This window comes from Aspergillus pseudonomiae, assembly GCF_009193645.1.
Source record: "Aspergillus pseudonomiae strain CBS 119388 unplaced genomic scaffold BDV37scaffold_23, whole genome shotgun sequence".
In the NCBI taxonomy this organism is placed as follows: Eukaryota; Fungi; Ascomycota; class Eurotiomycetes; order Eurotiales; family Aspergillaceae; genus Aspergillus; species Aspergillus pseudonomiae.
Genome location: NW_022476015.1, coordinates 277,922 through 298,637, shown reverse-complemented (window position 1 = coordinate 298,637; position 20,716 = coordinate 277,922). Strand labels below are relative to the sequence as shown.

The 20,716-nt window shown below is 50.6% G+C and overlaps 8 protein-coding genes across 8 annotated transcripts; 3 read left to right on the top strand and 5 right to left on the bottom strand.

Moving 5' to 3' along the window:
- Positions 1-95: 95 nt before the first annotated feature.
- On the bottom strand, positions 96-3,012 carry BDV37DRAFT_245150 (anaphase promoting complex subunit CDC23). Its single transcript, XM_032081628.1, has 5 exons — positions 2,969-3,012; positions 2,340-2,851; positions 1,557-2,274; positions 1,316-1,499; positions 96-1,263 (listed from the first exon to the last, which is right to left on the bottom strand). The coding sequence occupies exons 2-5, from the start codon at positions 2,441-2,443 to the stop codon at positions 227-229; spliced, it is 2,043 nt and encodes a 680-aa protein (XP_031942794.1). The 5' UTR covers positions 2,444-2,851; positions 2,969-3,012; the 3' UTR covers positions 96-226.
- Positions 2,484-4,248, top strand: erg20 (bifunctional (2E,6E)-farnesyl diphosphate synthase/dimethylallyltranstransferase). The gene is made up of 3 exons (XM_032091452.1): positions 2,484-2,850; positions 2,916-3,054; positions 3,133-4,248. The coding sequence occupies exons 1-3, from the start codon at positions 2,780-2,782 to the stop codon at positions 4,054-4,056; spliced, it is 1,134 nt and encodes a 377-aa protein (XP_031942793.1). The 5' UTR covers positions 2,484-2,779; the 3' UTR covers positions 4,057-4,248.
- Positions 4,249-5,265: 1,017 nt separating this feature from the next.
- Positions 5,266-7,198, top strand: BDV37DRAFT_281878 (arylsulfotransferase family protein; the record flags this gene model as incomplete). The annotated part of the gene is made up of 2 exons (XM_032086910.1): positions 5,266-5,661; positions 5,756-7,198. 2 exons carry the CDS (start codon positions 5,266-5,268, stop codon positions 7,196-7,198), a joined length of 1,839 nt encoding a protein of 612 aa, XP_031942792.1.
- Positions 7,199-7,790: 592 nt separating this feature from the next.
- Positions 7,791-9,683, bottom strand: BDV37DRAFT_92069 (NMT1/THI5 family protein). Its single transcript, XM_032091450.1, has 5 exons — positions 9,572-9,683; positions 9,179-9,239; positions 8,914-9,085; positions 8,712-8,861; positions 7,791-8,660 (listed from the first exon to the last, which is right to left on the bottom strand). The coding sequence occupies exons 2-5, from the start codon at positions 9,211-9,213 to the stop codon at positions 7,989-7,991; spliced, it is 1,029 nt and encodes a 342-aa protein (XP_031942791.1). The 5' UTR covers positions 9,214-9,239; positions 9,572-9,683; the 3' UTR covers positions 7,791-7,988.
- Positions 9,684-10,202: 519 nt separating this feature from the next.
- On the bottom strand, positions 10,203-12,904 carry BDV37DRAFT_92134 (glycogen [starch] synthase). The gene is made up of 4 exons (XM_032091451.1): positions 12,282-12,904; positions 10,861-12,223; positions 10,597-10,792; positions 10,203-10,530 (listed from the first exon to the last, which is right to left on the bottom strand). Exons 1-4 carry the CDS (start codon positions 12,744-12,746, stop codon positions 10,410-10,412), a joined length of 2,145 nt encoding a protein of 714 aa, XP_031942790.1. The 5' UTR covers positions 12,747-12,904; the 3' UTR covers positions 10,203-10,409.
- Positions 12,905-14,275: 1,371 nt separating this feature from the next.
- BDV37DRAFT_92055 (zinc-binding alcohol dehydrogenase family protein) lies at positions 14,276-15,658 on the bottom strand. The gene has a single exon (XM_032091449.1). It carries the CDS (start codon positions 15,512-15,514, stop codon positions 14,528-14,530), a length of 987 nt encoding a protein of 328 aa, XP_031942789.1. The 5' UTR covers positions 15,515-15,658; the 3' UTR covers positions 14,276-14,527.
- Positions 15,659-15,891: 233 nt separating this feature from the next.
- BDV37DRAFT_245125 (uncharacterized protein) lies at positions 15,892-16,991 on the top strand. The gene is made up of 2 exons (XM_032081627.1): positions 15,892-16,220; positions 16,279-16,991. Exon 2 carries the CDS (start codon positions 16,311-16,313, stop codon positions 16,665-16,667), a length of 357 nt encoding a protein of 118 aa, XP_031942788.1. The 5' UTR covers positions 15,892-16,220; positions 16,279-16,310; the 3' UTR covers positions 16,668-16,991.
- Positions 16,992-20,690, bottom strand: BDV37DRAFT_245121 (vacuolar protein sorting-associated protein 54). Its single transcript, XM_032081626.1, has 3 exons — positions 20,279-20,690; positions 17,377-20,230; positions 16,992-17,324 (listed from the first exon to the last, which is right to left on the bottom strand). The coding sequence occupies exons 1-3, from the start codon at positions 20,496-20,498 to the stop codon at positions 17,135-17,137; spliced, it is 3,264 nt and encodes a 1,087-aa protein (XP_031942787.1). The 5' UTR covers positions 20,499-20,690; the 3' UTR covers positions 16,992-17,134.
- Positions 20,691-20,716: the final 26 nt, after the last annotated feature.

The following is a 20,716-nucleotide window of genomic DNA, read 5'->3' as shown; positions in this document are numbered from 1 at the left end:
ATTGACAAGGATATCAATTGGTTGCTTCTATAAGCTGTACTCATATTTTCAATAAATAACCCATAGTACATCTCTATATAACCGTTATAAAAACACCCAGCCCAGCCTCAAGATGAAAACATCAGGTCGTAAGCACTCCCAGCACAAACGCCTCGCTACCGTAAGAATGAAAGCCTGTTCAAGGCAAAACATAACAATACAGAGTGGACAGCCCAAGTAAAGCAGACTACTCATCGCCTTCTCTTCTAGCCCTCACATCTCTCATCAACGCCTTCGCCTCCTCGACCTCAACTCCATCCTGGCACAGTTCACCCGCCAACTGGTCCGCGCGTTCGAGATCCCCGTTTCGCAAGGCCCACCGCGCGAGCCACAGCCGCGCTTTCGAAGTCGTGACTGTCGGCCCTGTGCCGTGCCAAGAGTCATCATCGTCGTCGTTTTGGTTATACGATGAGGATTGATGGGCTCGGCGTGAGGATTGTTTTGCTCCGGCCTCGGATTGGTCGTCGTCGTTTTCGTTGTCGGAAGAGGCGTCTTCTTCCACGGGCATTTGTCCTGATTCTTGCTGCAGGGTGAGTTCCATGTAGGCGGCTGCTTCTTCATCGTCGCCGAGACGTTCGTACAGTGTTGCGATTTGGTGGAGGGTTTCTGGATCGAGGATCTTGCGACCTGAGCCTCCCATTTGGGATGGGTCTTCGGCGTAGTAGGAGCCGGCTACGAGGGCGCGTTTGAGGGCTTTGATACTCTGCGGAACACGACCCATTTTGGCGTAGCAGGATCCGACGGCTTGCCACATTTTCGGGTCGTACGGTCGCAGTGCGGCGGCACGTTGGTAGTAGAATAAAGCGTAGAAAGACATGTCGAGGACTTCGTATGCCTGGCCGAGACCGTACCAGGCTCGGTAGTCTTTCCGGTTGACGTCCACGGCGCGGCGGTAGGATTCAATCGCCGCGTGCGTGTTCTTCATCTCGATGTACTCGTGGCCCATCAGGGTCCAGGCTGAGAGGAAATTGCGGTCTAGTGTTAAGGCGCGACGGAAGTACATCACGGCTTTTTCGTGTTCGGACTTGAGTGAGTAGTAGTTTCCGACGACGCAACAGGTTTCGGGTCGGAACTTGTCTGTTGCTGTTGCAACTTGGGCGACGAAGGCCAGCTGGGGACGCGCGCCCATCACGTATAGTATATTGGAGTAATGATCGAGGCTGTCGAGTCGGTGAGGGGATGCAATCAATATCTCGGTAAAAATACGTGATGCTTCTTCGAAGTCTACAAGACTGTTAGCATTGTGCCTGCACCAAGGGTATAAGATGCTGTATACCTTTCGAATGGTAGTAGAGGAGAGCTCTCTGGGTCATGAGAAAGGCACTGTTGGGAAAGATCGTTTCAAGCTCCGAGAGAGCCTGGTACGTGTCTTCAGTGGCTTGATATAGTTCTTGACTACAGTATACGTGGAAAAGCAGGGTCATAATGTTCTGCGGGAGCAGGTCGACGACTTGTTTCAACTGATTACTAGTTAGCATCCGACCAGCATAGATGCGCATTAAGGAACAGCCACATACATCTTCTGTACTTGAGAGAAGATCATTCAACTCCTGCCAGGCGCCCCAATGGAATGGGTTCAAGTGAACACTCCTTATGAGCCACTTTTTGGCCTCCTCCTCGTTTCGCCCTTTGAGAAGAATGACCCCGTAGAGGTATTCTAGCCATCCCTGATTGCGATCTTCCATGCCCTTCTCCCGACGCTCTGTTAGCCATCCTTCTAGCCCTCGCGCAAGATCTGGCAATTCTCGATTAACTGTCGCACCCCCGTCGGCCGGTCCCAGCACCATCTCGGTCTCCTCGTCTTTCCGTTTCTCGCCCGCTAGGTATTTGGCGTACAGCGCCAGGAATAATGACTTCTGGCTCAATCTGGGATATGGGTTCCTAGACACGTTGCTATCCTTCCCTCCTGCATACTGGGATGACTTCGACTTGCCCTTCTGTGGGGTTAACGACTGTCTCTTCTTTTGGTTCGGCGACGACGTAGAAAGTGCAACGGGGGGTATCGTAGGCGGCAGAAACACCGCTGCACAACGATCGTATTCGCGCGTATCAAAATATGACTTGGCTAGGAGGTACTTGTAGGACTCTTGGGCTTCAAGGGAAGCTTCGACAGGATCTTGGGTTCGCAGGTAGGGATTTGGACGAGTCGAGGGTGTATCGGGAATGTCCATTGGGGATTCGGGGTCTGTGTCATATTGGTCAATCGGTACAATGGCGTCAAGCATTTCCGCCGCCCTATTCTATCCGATCAACATCTAATTCTATTCAAAATGACTGGGGGGAATGCCTGCGCGTCGTACCATTTGGCAGACTGGTATAAGCAGCGTTCGGAACATTTTACGGTGGCGTCCTCGAGCCGGAACTTGAGCTCCTGTACGTTTTCTTCGGTGAATTGCGCCGCCATGGCGACGAGTAATATTTTAGGCTCGGTTTCTTCAGAGATTCGTAGTTATGGCGGTCAGTCAATAATGAGTTTTCGTGCCAATCATGTCCATGCGCGGTTGTTTGTATGGTGGGGGACACTCGCGCGAAACAAGGCTGTTCCGTTCTTTGTTGGTAATTTCTGAGTGAGACAGCTGACAGATCGATCTCCACAGTTCCAGTCGCCGGCGGAGGCGCTAAATGATCGCGAATGTCACCGGGTGGGTACAAGGAAAAAGAATCAGAAAGGCATCAACATCAACAAGCATCCAGTTGAACCCAAGTACAGTTCCGCGAGGGCTGAACTCCTGATTGGTGAATGGGCCGGGATGGCAAACAGGGCAAACAAAGTGCAGAGGGGCTTTACCGATCGGGGTATATTGACCTGAGGTATCAATTTCCCATCCCAACTTTTCCCCTGCCCCTCTCACCTTCTCTCCACCATTAACCTACAGATCCAATCCTTTTCCCGCCGGAATGCCTGCCACTGACCGCGCCGCTTTCCAGGAGATCTTCCCCTCCTTGGCTGAAGATATCCTGGCCTATGCGAAGGAGTCGAATCTGCCCCAAAATGCTCTGCAGTGGTTCGAGAAGGTATAATCAATCCACCCGGCTTATGTGCGCAATCCGCTACGGAGGACATGTATTGACTACTCATGCTACTTACAACAGGCCCTCAATGTCAACGTTCCCGGTGGAAAGCTGAACCGTGGTCTTTCTTGTCCTGACACCGGCCTGGCTCTTCTGGAGAAGCCCCTGACCGAGGAGCAGTTCAAGCACCTCAGCATTCTGGGATGGCTCACCGAGCTTCTCCAGGCTTTCTTCCTGGTCAGCGACGACATTATGGACGGCTCGATCACCCGTCGTGGTCAGCCATGTTGGTACCGTCACGAGGGCGTCGGTTTGATCGCCATTAACGATGCCTTCCTGCTCGAATCTTCCATCTATATCATTCTCAAGAAGCACTTCCGCTCGCACCCCGCCTACGCCGACTTCATCGATCTCTTCCACGAGACAACTTGGCAGACTGAGCTGGGTCAGCTCTGTGACCTGATCACTGCCCCCGAGGACAAGGTCGACCTCAACAACTTCTCCATGGAGAAGTATATGTTCATCGTCACCTACAAGACCGCCTACTACAGCTTCTACCTGCCTGTCGCCTTGGCTTTGCTCTACCTGCAGCGCGCCACCCCCAGCAACCTCCGCCAGGCCCATGATATCCTCATCCCTCTGGGCCAGTACTTCCAGGTTCAGGATGACTACCTCGATGCCTATGGAAACCCCGATGTCATTGGCAAGATCGGTACCGATATCAAGGACAACAAGTGCTCTTGGCTCGTCAACCAGGCTCTCCAGCGCTGCAATGCTGAGCAGCGCAAGGTCCTCGACGAGGCCTACGGACGTAAGGATGACGCTCTCGAGGCCAAGGTCAAGGCTCTCTACAAGGAGCTGGATCTCGAGAAGGTCTACCAAGAGTATGAGGAGAAGATCGTCGGCGAGCTCAAGGAGAAGATTGCCGCCGTGGATGAGTCTGAGGGACTGAAGAAGGACGTCTTCAATGCCTTCCTCGGCAAGATCTACAAGCGCTCCAAATAAAGGCTCTCGCGGCTGATCGGTTTGCTCTGGGTGAATTAGAACGATACCCCTTCTATGTCTTATAATTACACGCTTTCTGCCACGCCATAGATTAGCCAGCATTTGATCTAAAGAATATACATTAATGATGTGACACCCTCATGGGTACGAGATAAAAGGTAGTACATATTGATTTTGGGAGCCTCCTTGGTGTGACGATTGTGGTACGGCATTTATGCGAGCCTTTCAACTGAGCAGCCAAGAATGTAGTGGCCCATATTAGTACTACCTCTACCCAGTCAACATTGGTAATAGTCTTGGCAGCCCTGTAGGTATAACATATCAAATGGCTTGATAGTGCGGAAGAGAAGGTCAGAAGTGTCGCCCAGGAGAGATACCTGAGAGCACGTGCCCTGTTCATCTCTTTCATTGCATTCAACCCCATTCAAAGCATCACCCAAACCACCACCAAGACAATTTACCTCTTCTCAGTTTCGACCACTAAGTCATGTTTTCTACTACATCCATGGCGCCAAGGACCTGATGTAACCACTAACGATAATGACTCCAGCTCGGCCAACCACCAGCTCAGGCTAAATTGGAAAGCCACCGCGATCAAGTGGACCTCACTGCGTACTGACGCATCGTCTACTTCAATCGTATCAATTGATCAATCCATCCCAGAGACCAAATCCTACAATCCCAGTTGGGAGTTTATTGTTCTCCACCCCAAATTTCTCCTGCCAAGACCGTCACTCCCCGAGTCCCTCCACTTCACACAGTACCCCGTGCGTGCACAGAGAATCAGCCAGCGAAAACAATAAGGGGCTGCGCATCGCATTCATGTCGTTCAACTCTCCCTTTACAGGTGGAGTCCCAGATATTAAGAACATCAACGATTGGCAACCCAATTACCAGTGGTTCGTCAATGACGAAAAAAATGGGGCGCTAAGTGTGGATCTCACGGCGCCAAAGCCGACGATGAAATGCCTGCGTATTAGGGCTGCAGCTCCACTGGAAAGCTCGACTATTCAGCGCATATATGAACGAAAATCTGTCTGCCGATTCAGCTGACGAATCCTTTTTTTTTTTACTCCATACGTTGGTGATGGACACTCTTAATTTAAATTTAAACGGTGCCCGTCCCCCGGACTTCTGGTAGTTAGTGTTGATTGTCCATACATATACATCGGGCGTTTCTTCGTCGGCCTCCGCCCGTTGATGACGATCATGTTAAACGGGGTGTTGATTCTTCTAGCGCTTGTGATTACTCACGTACAAGCGGACTATGGTCCCTATTTCCAGTCTGCTGCTTATGACGAAGGGAAATTTGGCGAATGGCCTACTGAGACGTATCGATCGTCGCCGATCATCGGCCCAGCATTGAATTATCTGCAATATAGCGATGAATGCAAGGATGGGCTTTACACATTCATCGCGCCCCGAGGAAATAAAGTAGCGAACCCAGGACCGATGATCCTTGATCAGGATGGCCATCTTGTCTGGACGAAGCTCTATGGGCAGTCGTATAATCTGAATGTCTACACGTTTAAAGGACAGGATTATCTAACTTTCTGGATGGGCAATGATGGTGTTGGGGGACATGGAGAGGGAGCATATTATATGGTAGGGCATATCTCTCCCTTCCTACCTATGCGAGGCGCAATGAAAACCATCCCCACATGCATCTCAAGTTATAATATTCTAAAACCACCAAAAGTTAGACTCCTCCTACCGAGAAGTATACAAAATCAACGCGGCCAACCATCTCCCAGGCGACCTTCATGAGTTCCACATCACGCAGGACGATACTGCACTAATCACCATTTACGATGTTATCCCCGCAGACTTAACAGTAGTCGGCGGTCTCGAAGAAGGCTGGATCTGGGATGGCACGTTCCAAGAACTCGACATCGAGACCGGGAAAACTCTCTTCCAATGGCGGGCATCCGAGCACTTTCACTTCACCGACATGTACCGGGACCGCGAAGGTAACGGCGACTCTGACGTCCACCCATGGGACTTCTTCCACATCAACAGTGTAGACAAAGACGCCAAGGGCAACTACCTGATCTCATCCCGCTACGCCAGCTGTCTCACCTACATCGACGGTCGCACAGGCGACATCATCTGGCGCCTCGGCGGCAAGAACAACGACTTCACAGACCTTTCAGACGGCGCAGCCACAAACTTCGCCTGGCAGCATCACGCCCGCTTCCGCGACAACGGCACGGCCATCACCGTCTTCGACAATGCCTCCCGCGGTGCAGGTGCCCCCGAACTACCCAGCCGCGGCCTCTACCTAGACATCGATCAGGAAAACATGACCGTCAAAGTCCGCCACGAGTACTGGAATCCAGACCCCATCAGCAGTCAATCGCAAGGCTCCGTCCAGCTCCTCGCCTCTAACGACGAAAGCACAAAGGTCCTCGTAGGCTACGGCCACATCCCAACATGGACTGAGTACGCCTCCGATGGCACCGTGCTCTGCAACACGCATTTCGGCGCCGCCTCCGGTGACGGCAACATCATGTCCTACCGTGTCCTCAAACACCCCTGGACCGGCCACCCAACGACATCCCCCGACATCTCTGTTTACCACTACACGGCCGCAGCGAGCTGGAACGGCGCTACCGAAGTCGTAACCTGGGCTCTCGAAGGTGCAGACTCACCGAACCCCATGACATACACATTCTTAGCCGCGGTGCCCAAATCCGGCTTTGAAACCCTCATCCCCATTCCCGCGGACACAGAATCAACGTATATCCGTGCCCATGGCCTAAACTCCACGGGCCATATCCTGGGAACCACCAAATTGGTCCGCTGGGATCCAGAGTCCGTTGAGGCAGTTGTGGGACGGCATGATGAGGAGAGTGCCGGGGATTCTCCTGTCCGCTCACTGCTTTTCTTCTTTGGGGGGGTTGCATCGGCTATGGTCCTTGCTTTTGCCAGTTGGTTTATATACAGACGCGTTAAGTCAAGGGCAGGTGCACAGAGCCCGGAGGACAAAGAACGGGGCACCTGGCAACCGCTGGATCGGTTTAATGGGGATGAGAGCTTGAGTGAGGGAGAGATGGATGATGTTGAGTTTGCGCTGTTGGGGGATGAGAGGTCTGGGGGGTTTCCTGGAAAAGACGATGACGATACGTGGGAAAGGAAGTGATGTTTAGGTTGGTGGGTATAAAAGAGCCTTTTCCTTTATCGGTACTTATTCCCAGTACCTATATATATAGAAATTCAAATCCATTGTACATAAAATGAAAGAATCTCCCTCTGCGAACCCATTGGCCTCTCCGGCTCAGAGCTATAGGCCGTCTCGCTTGGCGATATGATCTATAGAATTAATGACTCTTCGTTCGCGCCAGGTGCATTATGAAATCAATACTAATATCTAGTTACACATTGGTTGTAACGGCGGTAGACTAGGTGCGATCCAGGGCTTCTGAATCGTAGATTCGGAATCAACTGACCTTCTGGCCTAGTTGGGAGTGTGTTGTCTGGATCACACGCCCTCACATTGGTGTATGTGGACATTGCGTAGGCAGGCCTGCTGGAAGCTTCTATAGCGATGACGCCTCTCACAGCAAATCGGAATATATTGGACGGTGGCATGGGTGATTTCGGGCGATTATCCGAGCGATTAGCTTTCTTTTGAGACTCACGAGCGCAGAGAGGACTTTGTGCTATCGTGATTATCTCATCAATTAGACCATCACAACGCGCTAACAGTCAGGTTGGGGGTGAGGGTAGTTTGTCCTGCTGGTTGGTGTGTTCAATAGATACGTGGGCTTACGTAGACAGCTTACGTACGCTCTACAGGTACGCCATGGGCGCTTCGAAGTAGAATTCAAGAGAAAAAGTTTTAGACTTGATCAGTCATTCATATTGCAAAAGATCGTATGTTAACAACGCATAAGCCTACCAACCAGGCCTCGAGACGTGGTCACAGCTACCTAGGCGCTAGAGGCCACCTGCAGACGCTTGAAGCCACCCTCGCAAGCAACCTGCTTCTGCAGTTCCGCCATACGCTTCTGATCACCCAGAGGGTCGGTCGAATCCTCGTCCAAGGTCCAGGAGAGGTACTGGTTGGTGTAGTTAGGCTGGAAGTCGGCGTCAAGGATACCCAGACGCTTTCCATAGTTGGTAACCTTAGCCCAGTCACGGCTGACGTTCTTCAGGTCACGGCTGAAGTAAGCGAAAGACCGCTCGAAGATCTTACGGTTGACAGGGGTGCCCATGATGGGCTTCATGTCAACGTATTCTTCGAAAGCGGCTGCAGGCTCCGCGAGGACGTAGTCGGTTGCACGCTTGACAGCGCGCATGAACTTGTGAACCTTCTCGGGATTGGCGGCCAGGAAGGCATCGTTGGCAATATAGAGGATAGAGCAGAAGCAGCAGCAGCCAAGCTCGGCGAGCTGGTCGATACGCAGCATCTGAACGTCGTCACGGGGACGGTTCTGGGATGCCAGCCACTCGGCCAGTTCGACCATCTGCACATTCTCCAGACCGATGCCGGCATCAATATCACCACGGATGATGGCCTTGGTAACGTTCATGCCGCAACGGACGGCGGTGTAGTCGTCCGCAGTCATGCCGTAGTACTTGGTGAGCTCGTCGATTTGAATCTGGAATACATTAATCTCAGCTCGTCGAACAACACCGTCAGTGATACATACCTTTCCGAACTCTCCGACGTAGCCAATCTTCTTGCCCTTCAGGGAGCGGAAGTCCTCGGTGATTCCGCTGTCCTTGAGGTACACTACACCGGTGAAAGGCTCATCAAGAAGAGAGCCAATCGAGGTGACAGGGAAGTTACGAGCCTTGGCCTGGTTCGAGAGTTAGATGTTTGTTCAAGAGACCCTAAGAGGTGATACATACGGCCAGAGTATGGATCATGGCCTTGAAGCCCATGTCCACCTTGCCACTACCAATGATCTCAGTGACATCGGAGGGGTCATTGGGCTCCAGCAGAGCAACTTTCAGGCCTTCTTCCTTGAAGTAACCCTTGCTCTGGGCGAGGTACAGGGGGGCGTGGTACGGGGTCGCGTGCCTTATAACACACAACCACTTAGTAACAGTTCACGAACGTAGCAGAAGAAACAATAAGGGCACAGAGAGAAACAGCACCAGCGGCATGTCATACCAGTTGGTGAGGAAGGTGATCTTGTCAGTAGACATCTTGGCACAATTATAGGTCAAGAGTTCTGAAACTTGTTAGTACTGGGGGACCGGAGTCCCTCTTCTGTGACAGCAGAATAAAGGGGAACAATCAATGCCACGCATGTCCTTTCGCTAGTATTATCTAGATCAAGTTATGACAGTATAATCTCAGAACGACCAGACTCTGCCTCGTACGGCCAGTACCCATCCACTCAGCTTTCGCCCTTCGTCTCACGTCTCCTTTGAGGGATACATCCTTCACAGAGAGGCAGACACGCAGGGACAGCATGAAGTAGAAGGATAACCAGGTAACCAAGGCAGATCCAAGACGAACACCTGTCATGCGGAGCTATGACTGTTATACTATGTACGATACCTTGACCCGTGTGGTTTAATTAAACCATAGCGAAACGACCCAGAAGGTCATTCTGGCTGCGCGGCCTCATGGTGAGCCGTACCGAGCGAGTTGCAGCGATAGTGAAAGAGGAATTGGTGGAATTGAGATTGGGGATTGTGGTAAGAAGCGAGAGTGAAGTCGAGTGAGGGGTCCAGGAAGACAATAAATAATAGGCTTTGAGTCACATGAAATCCAACCCCACCTACCGGATCTCTACTAGTCACTATGTCACTCGTCTCTATTCCCTGCTTCCAACTTCACCGGAATCCTGCAGCAGACGAAAACTGTCACCCGGTCCCATTGGATCACTCGGCGATCTCTTGTCGTGGCCGGTTCAACGGGAGTGGGCTGCTACTTCCTGGAGCACGGTGGTCCGGACTATCCTGATGGGGCCCGTGTTGTAGTGGGACTACGATCAACGCCTCACTGGTCTCTCAACAACCCTTAAGATATGATGTCAGCCAATTGCGTAAAAAGAATTTACGGCGTCTCGCACACCATGCAATAAATTTATCCACGCTGGTAAAAAAGACAATCCCGATGCTGGTAAGCTCACACAAGAACAAAACGACATGGATGCAACAGTACAAACAAAGTATGAAGACGTGAAGCTGTATCCAGGGAGCCTTAACAGTCCTGGGCCCGGAAGGGTCACTCTGTTTCTCTCCAAAGAATATCAATAAACATGCAATTGAAGTAAGTAAGAATGACAAATGTAGAAAGCTATGGCACAGGAGCACACAATGAAAGGGGGTCGAGATCGTATTCTGAACGGAACGCTGGGCAGTAAATCTCCAGGAAGGTATGCGCCTGTCAATCAATTCCCGCCATTGACTGATATCCGGTCGAGCGGCGACGCGGGCCGATCGGATGTCTTTTTCGTTCGTAGTGTCAGTGGGAAGTATTGGTCGTCTGGTTCATCATCGTCGGTTGTACCACTGGATAGCGAATTAGCACCGCGTTTGCCCAGATGTGTCTATAATGTACCCAAGAGGATAACTTACGGCAGCCGCCATGCAATATAGTCCTCAGTACTCAGTCCTTCTTTGACTTCTTGCAGGGACGCAAAATCGCCAGGGGTCATCATCCCCGAGCGATCCTTTGGTGACCCAGGGACGGACAACGGACGTGAGATCTTCTGTTCTGTTCCTCCAATAATATCATAGAAGTCGTCACCGCTGCCAAATGAAGATGGGTAGGCTGAAGATCGTGAGCCATGCGTTAGTGAACAATATGGAATCTACATGGAGGTTATGGAGCAAACGTACCTCTCCGGAGAGCCAGCTGCCGAGCTTTGACATACTCTAATCCCATACGTTTCCAGTCCAACAGATCGCTCAACCGCTCAGTGCGGTTGCGTTGATTGATCCGTTGGCGACGACTCTTCAAAGCAAAGTTGAACATGAAATCCGTAAGCTGATTGACGGAATCGTCAACACCCTTCATTCGGCGATCCACTATATAAATACCGTAGTCGGATGAGTTCTCGATTAACTCCTCCATATAACAACCGAAACCGGACAGGTTGGTGGTGATACTGGGGACACCCATCACAGTGCATTCAGCGGGTGTGTAACCCCAAGGCTCATAGTACGACGGGAAGACTCCAAGATGCGTACCGCGGACAAAGTCATCATAATCGAGTGGCAGCACGGGGTTCGAAGAGTTGAGAAACTCTGGGTGAAAGACTACCTTAACGCGGTCGGTTGGATCGTTGAACAGCTGGACACGACGTATCTGGTTCAAAATTGGATCTTCATGGTCATTAATCATGTTGTGAGTGACGATCGGGGGTAAGGAGTGTCTCTTCATGGCAAACAACCTGCGTCGCAGCAGCACGCGATCTTGACTGGCCATGAGGTCCTTCTCGTCGGGCATGTTGTCGCCTTCCCTCCACGCCAGGCAACGCTCATACATTCGCTTTCCAATGCCTTTTTCAATCATCTCGATCGTATCACGTAGGGACTTGACCACAGCTTGTCCCTTGAGAGCTTCGACCGTCAGAGACGTGGTCTTGGCTGGCATGATGATGAAAGCAACTATGGTAGTTTTGGAGCCGCTGGCTTTTAGACGATGGTTCAAGCGAGCCAAACTTTCGATGAACATATCAACGCCCTTGTTCCGGAATTCATAGCGTCCCGCCGTGAAAAGGTAGAGTGTATTGTCTAGGTCGAAATCGTTGTGTCCATAGAAATGGCCCCGAACGAAGTCATTGATCTTTTCTTTCGACTGCGAGTGTAGATTCTGGAATTCATGCACTGCGGAGAATTTCTTGACATTGAGTCCATTCGGTAGAACTCCATCTGGCTTTCTTTTGAGGAGATGTTCGCTTTCGAACGCGGTGATATGGGAGACGGTGGTGAAGACGTCTGCCGTGTGCGCCGCGGCTCGCTCAATGCAGTATCGGTGATAGATGCCACGCTTGCCAGCCTCTGCATCCACATCGAAGTGCTGTAGGTGGTTATAAAAGTCCACCGATCCCGCACAGAGATAGCGACCGAGTAAGGTTGCATGAGTGGTAAAGATTGTGGTGAGATCCATATGTCGCTTCTTGGTCAGCGGCAGGGCTACCCCAGCAAGCCATTCGTGGAAATGGGCGACCACCGCAACCCGTCTTTCATGAGCAATGAACTAATTACCTTCATTAGCGGACTTCACATCAATCGATCGTACGGTCTGTCAAACGTACTTCACCCAGGAACCATGCGACCAGGTATCCAAAGACAATCGCTTCATTGGTTTCGGTATCCGCCGCCGGCGATGGGATCCCCGCTGTGTTCCATAGGTCCCCTTTCCACTCGTCCAGGAACTTATATCCCGTTCCTGTGTCGATCAAAAGCACTCGGGGAGCGCCTTCAATCAGCCAGCGACCGTAGATCACGTCGATGCCACGCTCTTTCATCGAATTGATCGTTTCGATCATACGGGGATTGGAGGGCGTCAGTTCTTCCACCTCCACCGCTGCCGAGGCACGGTTCAAGGGTCCGATCAGCGTGTATCGCTCGCCATATTCGGCGGTCGTTACGGGGGCTTTGGACTTGAGGACGGAGTAAATTCCACCCACTCTATTCGCCACCTCCGTCGCAATTTCGAAAAGCATATGGTTGCGAACATCCCGCTTGGGGGGTTCAGCGCCAGTTTCCTCGCTGGCCATTGTGATTCCTTGAGAGCGCTATCCGGGCGAGGTAAAGGTATAGGCACTTGAGAGGGAACGAGGGACAACGAGCTTGAGTAAAAATGAAGAACGACGGAGATTTAACAAAGGAAGCAAGATAAAGAAAGATGAAAGAGATCGAGAGCCGATGCCGTCCAAGCTAAAGCTCGCCCAGCTAGCTTCCTCGCACAGGTCTTTATCCTCCCTCCGGTCACAGAGGAGGTACGTGCGGGGAATAAAAAGCTGAATGGGGGTGGCGGGGGAAGCCTAAGCTCGAACTGAGCGGAAGGTTGGCAGGGCCCAGGCTAGTGAGGTACCTAAGCTGTTCGTATAAATAAGGTACAGAACAAGGTAGTAACAGACACTAAAAAGCTAGGAACGGATCCAGTGGAACCTGTTCCCTTTGGAAAGGGCGCCTTGAGTAGAGAAGAAAGGGGAAAGTTTTTTTTGTCTTTTTTCTTTTTTTCTTTTCCTTCTAGGCCTTTTTTCAGTAGAACAAAATCATGAAACCAGCGAGAAATGAAAAAAAGAAGGAAAGAGGGCAGTTCCGTCTAAACAGAGCTACTGCCGTGGCACGGACTCATGCTCATTATAGTATTTGCTCCTAACGGGGCGAGACTGGGTCAGCGAATGGTAACCCCGGTCAACCCCAAGATCATCCGACCAGATGATGATGCTCGTCATTCCACCTCGTGCAGCAATTGAGAACTGGTTTTGTTGGTGCCGCAGTATACCTTTTTTTGAAAAAAAAAAAAAAAAAAAATACCTCTCTCTCCCGTCTATTTTTATGGTGCATGTCGTACTGACTGACTCGAGTCTGTCAGTGTCCACCTCCGTTTGCAATCATCAGAAGGATAGCAACGATATACATCACTAAAGACAGTCTAGCTCTCAACCATGGAATCAGACGAGCATATCTACCAGACAATTAGACTTAGTACTACATATTAGTCGATTGAGCAAGGAATCCCCTTATCTTTAATTCTTTTCTCCCCTTCGCAAGAATTCCCCCACTTCTTCATTCCGAATCCGGGGAACCCCAGGTGAAGCATTACGTCATGGCTCACTGGCTGCTGCATGAGAGGTATCCTCGCTCTGATTGGTCGAGGGTCATGTGCACTGGGCCGTCGGTTCAAGTGGAATCCATGGTTCTTTTCCAGGTTCTTCCTTCTTTGCAACCATATGCGGGATGCCCTGGTGGTAATTTCTTTATCCTGCAGTCGGTAAACCAAAATGTGGCAACGGGCATTTTCTGGGCACCGTCACGGTGGGATTAATTAGTTCCTCGGACCCCCATCCCGAGTCTCGGGTTCGACTTCTAGGCACACCGAAGCCCGTATACCCCCGACTTACCTTACTACAATCTACTTAGTACTCGGTCCCCACCCAACCACCGTGCACCTCAGAGACCGCTCCAGACCTCACCCCCTCAACAATCTCAGGAAAATCTCGCAAACTGTGTATAATTGCTTAGCATCTGCAATGCTACCTTCATATCGTCAATTTACAATCAGCCTGAGTTCGAGGATTGTCGGAATGCCGGGATACACGGCATGATGTTGTGTCACAATGGCTATCGATCGGCGACAAATGGAGTCGCCTACTGAACGCCATTAGACGCCTTGACATGGTCAGCCCTGTTCAGCGAGGACGATGTTTCTTCAACCGCCCCTGGCTCTGGCCGGTTTCGGGCCAACTGCTTCGTCCATTTTAAGATCAAGCCTAACGGCCATTAGATATGGGGACAAGCTGCTCAGTAAAATCCAGAGGACGCAATGGGGCTATGGAATCACGACAATCTTCCCTCCCACCTCACTGTCTTCCATACACTGATGAGCCTCCACAATGTCCTCCATTTTAAATACGCGTCCCACCCGGATCTGGAGCTCCCCCTTCTCAACCATCTTGACCAGTTCTTTCAGAGGCGTTCTCATGAAGTCCTCATCCCCTCCAGAATATGCCGTCAATTTCGACTCACTTGGAATCAATTCCATTGGATTGACTTTCTCCAAGTGCCACTCGTTCCCCAAAATCCCTGTCATAGAAACAATGCCTCCCTTCTTCACGCAACGCAGAGAGTCAGCCAATGTGGCCGTTCCCACAAGCTCAAGCACCTTGTCGAAATATTGGCCCGATGTTTCGGCAATCTGTTGAGAAATGGCCCCGTTATCAATCCACACCTCGTCCACTCCATAATCCCGTAATAACGCCTCCCTTTCCTTGCTCCTGGTCGTCGACGCCACAAACGCCCCATGTTTCTTAGCAATGGCCGCTGCCGCCAGGCCCACCGAGGACGTTCCACCGCGAATCAACAACCTATCTTTGGGTCTCAAGGTGAGTGACCTGATCAATGAACCCCAAGCCGTCTGCAGCATCTCTGGCAGCGCCCCCAGCACATCCCAAGGCAGCTTCGTCTTCAGTATCTGTACCTGCTTTGCCGGTACACATGTGTACTCGGCATATCCCCCATCGAAGGCTCGGCCCATCCCGCCCATGGCTGTTGCCACGGTAGCTCCGAGCAGAAACATATCTTCTAGTCCTGGGGCGGCGTCGACTATACCCACGGCTTCAATGCCGAGAATGCGGGGAAACTGAACCGCAGAACCAGAGTGACCCTGTCGAGTGAACATCTCGGAGCGATTAAGTCCGAATGCCTTGACTTTGATCCGGACTTGTCCAGGACCGGGTTGGGGGATGGGATATTGTATGACTTTAAGGACGTCAGGAGGTCCAGCCGTATGTGCGACTGCTGCTCGCATAGTAGACATGATACTCAACCTCCGTAAGTATACTTCAAATCAGTAAGAAGAATAGTTATCATCAAATAAAAATAAAATCAACCAGTCAATGAAATCAACAGTTTACTCAGGTCAAATCGGACTATTCACTCGGAAGCAACACAGACATCACAGTACGCAACAAGAGAAAAGATATATCACAACACCACGATAAGCCCCAACAAAAACCAACAAATCAATCTTAACAATCAAACTCCCTCAACCCCCCTCGAACAAACATACCAAACTCCCCTCACATACAACACCATCCTCACCAACATCAGTTTGTGCTGTTTGCACTGTTTGTCCCATCACAAACAGCCAAGACTAGTACATAAGTATGTATGTACCTGGACACCAACAACCACCCCCAAATATCCCAGAACTATAAAATAAACGCATTAAAATCCATAAATACACAAACAACCCTACCTGCCAACCCATCCCAACCGGCCGAGGCCGCGCAACCTAGATGAAGTCATACCCGTCTCCACAATGACTTCACAATGCTGTCACCAAGCCCGTTCTTGGCGGGCTGTCGATGTTATCATAGAGAGGGCTAGATGCGAAGCACGACATATAAAGGAGTTCAGATTCTACTGTTGAAGTTGACATTCAGATCAACAATTACAAAAATAACTAAGTGCATATATCGCCATACACATCTCATCTCAATCCTTATCCAATTCTTCCAAAGGTATGTCCTTTACACCATCTATACTTCAAAAACCCGCAAACCTAACAACGTCAAATAGCACCAACCCCCTACAAATTAAAAGAACCCAAAATGCCCCGCGGCGCAGAATACGACGACGGCGTCCCCCACAGCGACAACGCTGTCAAAGCAGGCCAGACGAAGGTCCATGGCGCCGGTGACTCTGTATGTGCCCGTTCTTATCTCCAATTCAGTTCAATCCCTCTTTCATCCGCCGATAGAAGTGAGTATCTCAAGCTAATGGTTTCTGATGTGCAGAACGCCCAAATGGGCCGCGTGTTTAGAACCGCCGAGTTCCCTGAGGCTGCTAGGGAGCTTTCCGGCAACGCAACGAGCTTTGGCGGCAGTGCTGGCCACTCGAGCGGAAAGGGAGGCCATGAGCCGAAGTCTTTGGGAGAGCATAAGGGCCTAGGTGCCCATAAGGATTGAATGAGGTTATGAATTTTTTTATTTTTATTTTTTTTTTTCATTTTTGCTTCTTTTTCTCTGGGAGTTGGATTGCGGGTTGAATAAACCGTTTGTATGATACGGTCTTGGGCTTCTGCTACGGTACAGGGGCTTGTGTTTATTATCTATCTATCATTATAGATTTAATGATATGTGAAGATGATTTCTCTAGCTTATTCTTCTTTTTCTTTTGGTTTCTTTTGGGTGGTTGTTGTAAGAAGTTGGTAAGTGAATGTCTTGATTAAGTCTATATAGAAGGATATAAATCGGATGCTGTGCTATCCGGGGAAATAAACAAGTATTTAGAAAGGGTAAACACCGCTAAATCGCTGTACAATTCTTTGGCCTTAACTTGATGGTATCTCAAGTACACCCAAGCGAGAAGAATGTATACAATGTGTTCGTCAAGGCCGAGATATCCGTAAACCTCACATCTCTATCACCATGGTTTATGCTTGGGGACTCTTGCCGTTGCTTGTATCGGAGGAGCTGTTTGTGTTGGCTTCATTCGAGCCGTTCTCCTTGGCCTCGGCGGTTGGAGTCTTTCGTTTCACCAGCTCCAGAAGACGATCTCCTAGGTCTCCAAAGCCGTCTATTTTGCTGAGCTTCGATTGGAAGTACTCCGCATCCCGTTGTAACCTACCCGATGTTAGATGTTTGCTTGTATGCTCTGAAAAATATCTTTTCTTACCTTTGCTTTCCTTGCTCGGTATGAATGGTCACCTCATCGAATGCTTTGGTCCACTGTTCCCGATAGCTGTTAAACACGGGATCCATGATCATCGACACGGTCATATCTGGGAGATGTTTGCTCAGCACGCGATGCAGTGTGCCGGTCTCCTTTGCAAGGGTCTCCATGTACGGATTAACCGTACTAGATCCCGAGGCGTCCCAATCGACCTTCTTCATGGCATTTACGTGCACAGAAGACCGCCCGCTCATGATGTCGACCAATTTCTCGTGGATACCGGATTGGTGCTCCTGATACAGCCTCTTCACCTTGTCGAACTCGCCCATCAACGGACTAGAAGGTGAGTGGCGACGGACAAATTCCCGGATGTAAGGTACTAGCGCGATGATGAAGCTCAAAGCCTGCGAGGACAACGCGAGATGCTTCGTAGTGATGTTTTTCAGACCGGCGCTACGTGTGGCTCCGGCACCAAGGATCAGTTGAGAGGAGCGAGAATTGAATAACTTCAGCGACTCCAAAAGACCTGGTGCAATATCCTGGATCATGCTGGGGATGTTGGCCATAAGGAACTGGAATTCTTCTATGCTCCTCATCATGGCCACCGCGGACTCCGAGAGAATGTACTTCTGCTCATCAATCACCGCCGACCGCACCTTGTCTTTTCCAGATCCATTGGTCGTACTTTCCGACGTAATACCTTCAGCTTTATCTTGAGACAGCCAAATCTTCGAGGCGTCTACCCAAGCCTCGATATCCTTAGTACTAGCATCGAGAATCCGGCTCAGAATCATATTTTCTGTCTCCCCGAAGTCCCTTGCATCCCATCGGTCCGCGTCCATGACTTCAACAACACAATGTCGCTGTTTATCGCCAAATCTGGCGATGTAATCACGAATCTGATTGCCTACAAGAGTTTTCAGAGCAGTGCCACTTCTACCCGAAATTGCTTCGCACTCATCCGCAAAGAGTCGGTTGAGGGTAAAATATTTCAAGAATTCCTCCTTGGGCAAATGAGAGGTCTGCTCGGACCGAACTTTCAGGACTTTGTTCACCTGCGACTGGGCAATATCAACCGCCTGACCGAGAAGACTAGACATGTCTAGAACTTGTAAAATTTCGTCTTGAGCCATCATTGTTGCCGCTGGTTGCGAGCTTGCCGCTAACAGGGCTGCATTGTCCATGTTAGGTGAACGAGGACTCCTTGGAGATTTCAGAACAGAGCTATTCCCTAAACCACTAGCAAGATCAAGAAGGACCTTGACCTGGACACTAAGCCTCCGTAAGGACTCACTGATGCCGGTATATACGCGGGCGAGCATTGCGTAAGCATCTTCTGCGTCTAAAGCACGCAGGTTCCGAGCAAGAATCGATGACTTCTCTTGCTGACTGAGCTGCGAGGATCGATGAGTGGACACGGACACCATTGACTCATTATCATCATCGCTCGAGCTAGGCATGTGTTTGCGAATCAAACTCTTCATTTCTCGTAACACTGCCGTCTTGAAGGAAGTCGCTGCTGCGGTTGTATGGTGTGCCCGTGCAAGGCCTGTCAGTTGCGTGTGCAGTCTCGATCTCAGCTGGTCATCGAAGGCCATATACGCCGGGGAAACAGTAACGCCTGAGCGTTGCACTCCACGTTGTCGCTGAAATGAAGAACCCCAGCGCTGAAGCGTCACTTCCAAGGGTACATTTTCCACATGTTGTCTCAGGTCTCCAAGAAGATCATTCAGAAAGCGGGACTCATATCCCATGCCAATTCGAGTCCTTAACTGGGCTAAGTCATCAGATGCACCTTCAAGGGCTTTAAGCCTCCTCAAATCGATAGCTTTTTTCGGATGCTCCTGCGGATCTACACCTGCTGGGCTACCAGACACAGTTTCTCCGGCCATCAGTCTCTCCACCTCTTCAAGGCTATCTGCAGCTTCTTCAATATCTCCGTTTTCAACCAGTTCCTCGCACCGAGAGACTGACTGGACTACTTCTCGCAGCTGAGATACAGCATCTGCTAGCAGCCGGACATTTTCTCTCCGGCGCCGTAGATTAACGATCTTTAGACCACCTAGGGCCATTTCACGGTCAATCTTCTGGAGGTCTTTCCGCAGCACTTGAATCCGCTTTACAGAATCAGCAGCCTCAGAATGCAGCTCACGGAGTGAGCCGAGGGCAGTGAAGAATGACTTGGATGCCGTTGAGATTGATGAAATCAGATGGATTTCCACCGTATCCATATACCAGGAAAGCTTTTCTTGCAATATGGCATTTGTAGCAAGTGCCTTTCTTCCCGTTGGTGATGGTCCGACAACGGCTCCATTTTCAAATCTACCGTCCTTGCCCGGTGTCTTCGGCGGGGTAACAACTTCAGACTTCTCTGATACCACATCGAATGTCCGCGGGTTCTCGAGATGAAAGTCGTCATCAAAATATACCTGAGGGATGGTAGAAAGAGGCGTCACTGCATGTCCTCGACCCCGACCAGACGACCGTCTCCGCCCGCGAGTATCGAAAGGCGAGCTCGCACGGGAATTGACCGATAAGGTTGAGGGCCGTCGCTCCGCAGACCATTGTGACGACAAGAATTCATTATCATCTGGCTTAGGCGAGGCCTTTCCTCCGTCCCGTGCCAGCTGCGATTCCTGATCACCAGCACTTTCTTTCGCCTGTTGGAACACGTCGTACAAGGACCCAACCTGCGATAGGTACGGCTCAAATACGTTGGCGTCCACACGCGGGATATTTGTCAGGGTAACCGGGGGGATATCGCGGGAGCTTGGCGGCTTATATCCACTAGACGGTACAGCGGTATGGGGTACAAGACCGGTGCGAACAATCGGAGGTTGAAGGAGGGTAGAGATGGCTGGGTGGATTAGCGTACCAGCAATTGACGTAACAGGTCATAACGTACCATTCTGCCCTGACTCTGCTATTGATCCATGCCGATTTGAGGAGTCGAGAATCCCTCCAATGCTCACGATTGAGCTTGCAGTTGACCCTCGTCTCAGGGGGTATCTCTGGGGCGGAACGCGGGGGGATTCGAGCTGATTGAGTGAATACTGAGATAGCGAAGGTGTGGATGCACCTGAAGCTAAGCTGTCAATCGACTTCCGTGGGCTCGCAGAGGACATCTCGTGATGCCAAGTTGTTGGCGACTCCGACGGCCACCGTACTATGCTAGATGTCGTTATCTCAACATGACAAGAGGACAACTGTAGAATAGTCCAGGTGGGACCGGGAGCAAGCGTTCCTCCAATTAATTCCCGCTGTCACGATTTTGATACCCGAGCGAGACTTTTAACAGGAGTCGCTTAACGTGCAACGTCACCAAATGCGCAAGCACAAAGCA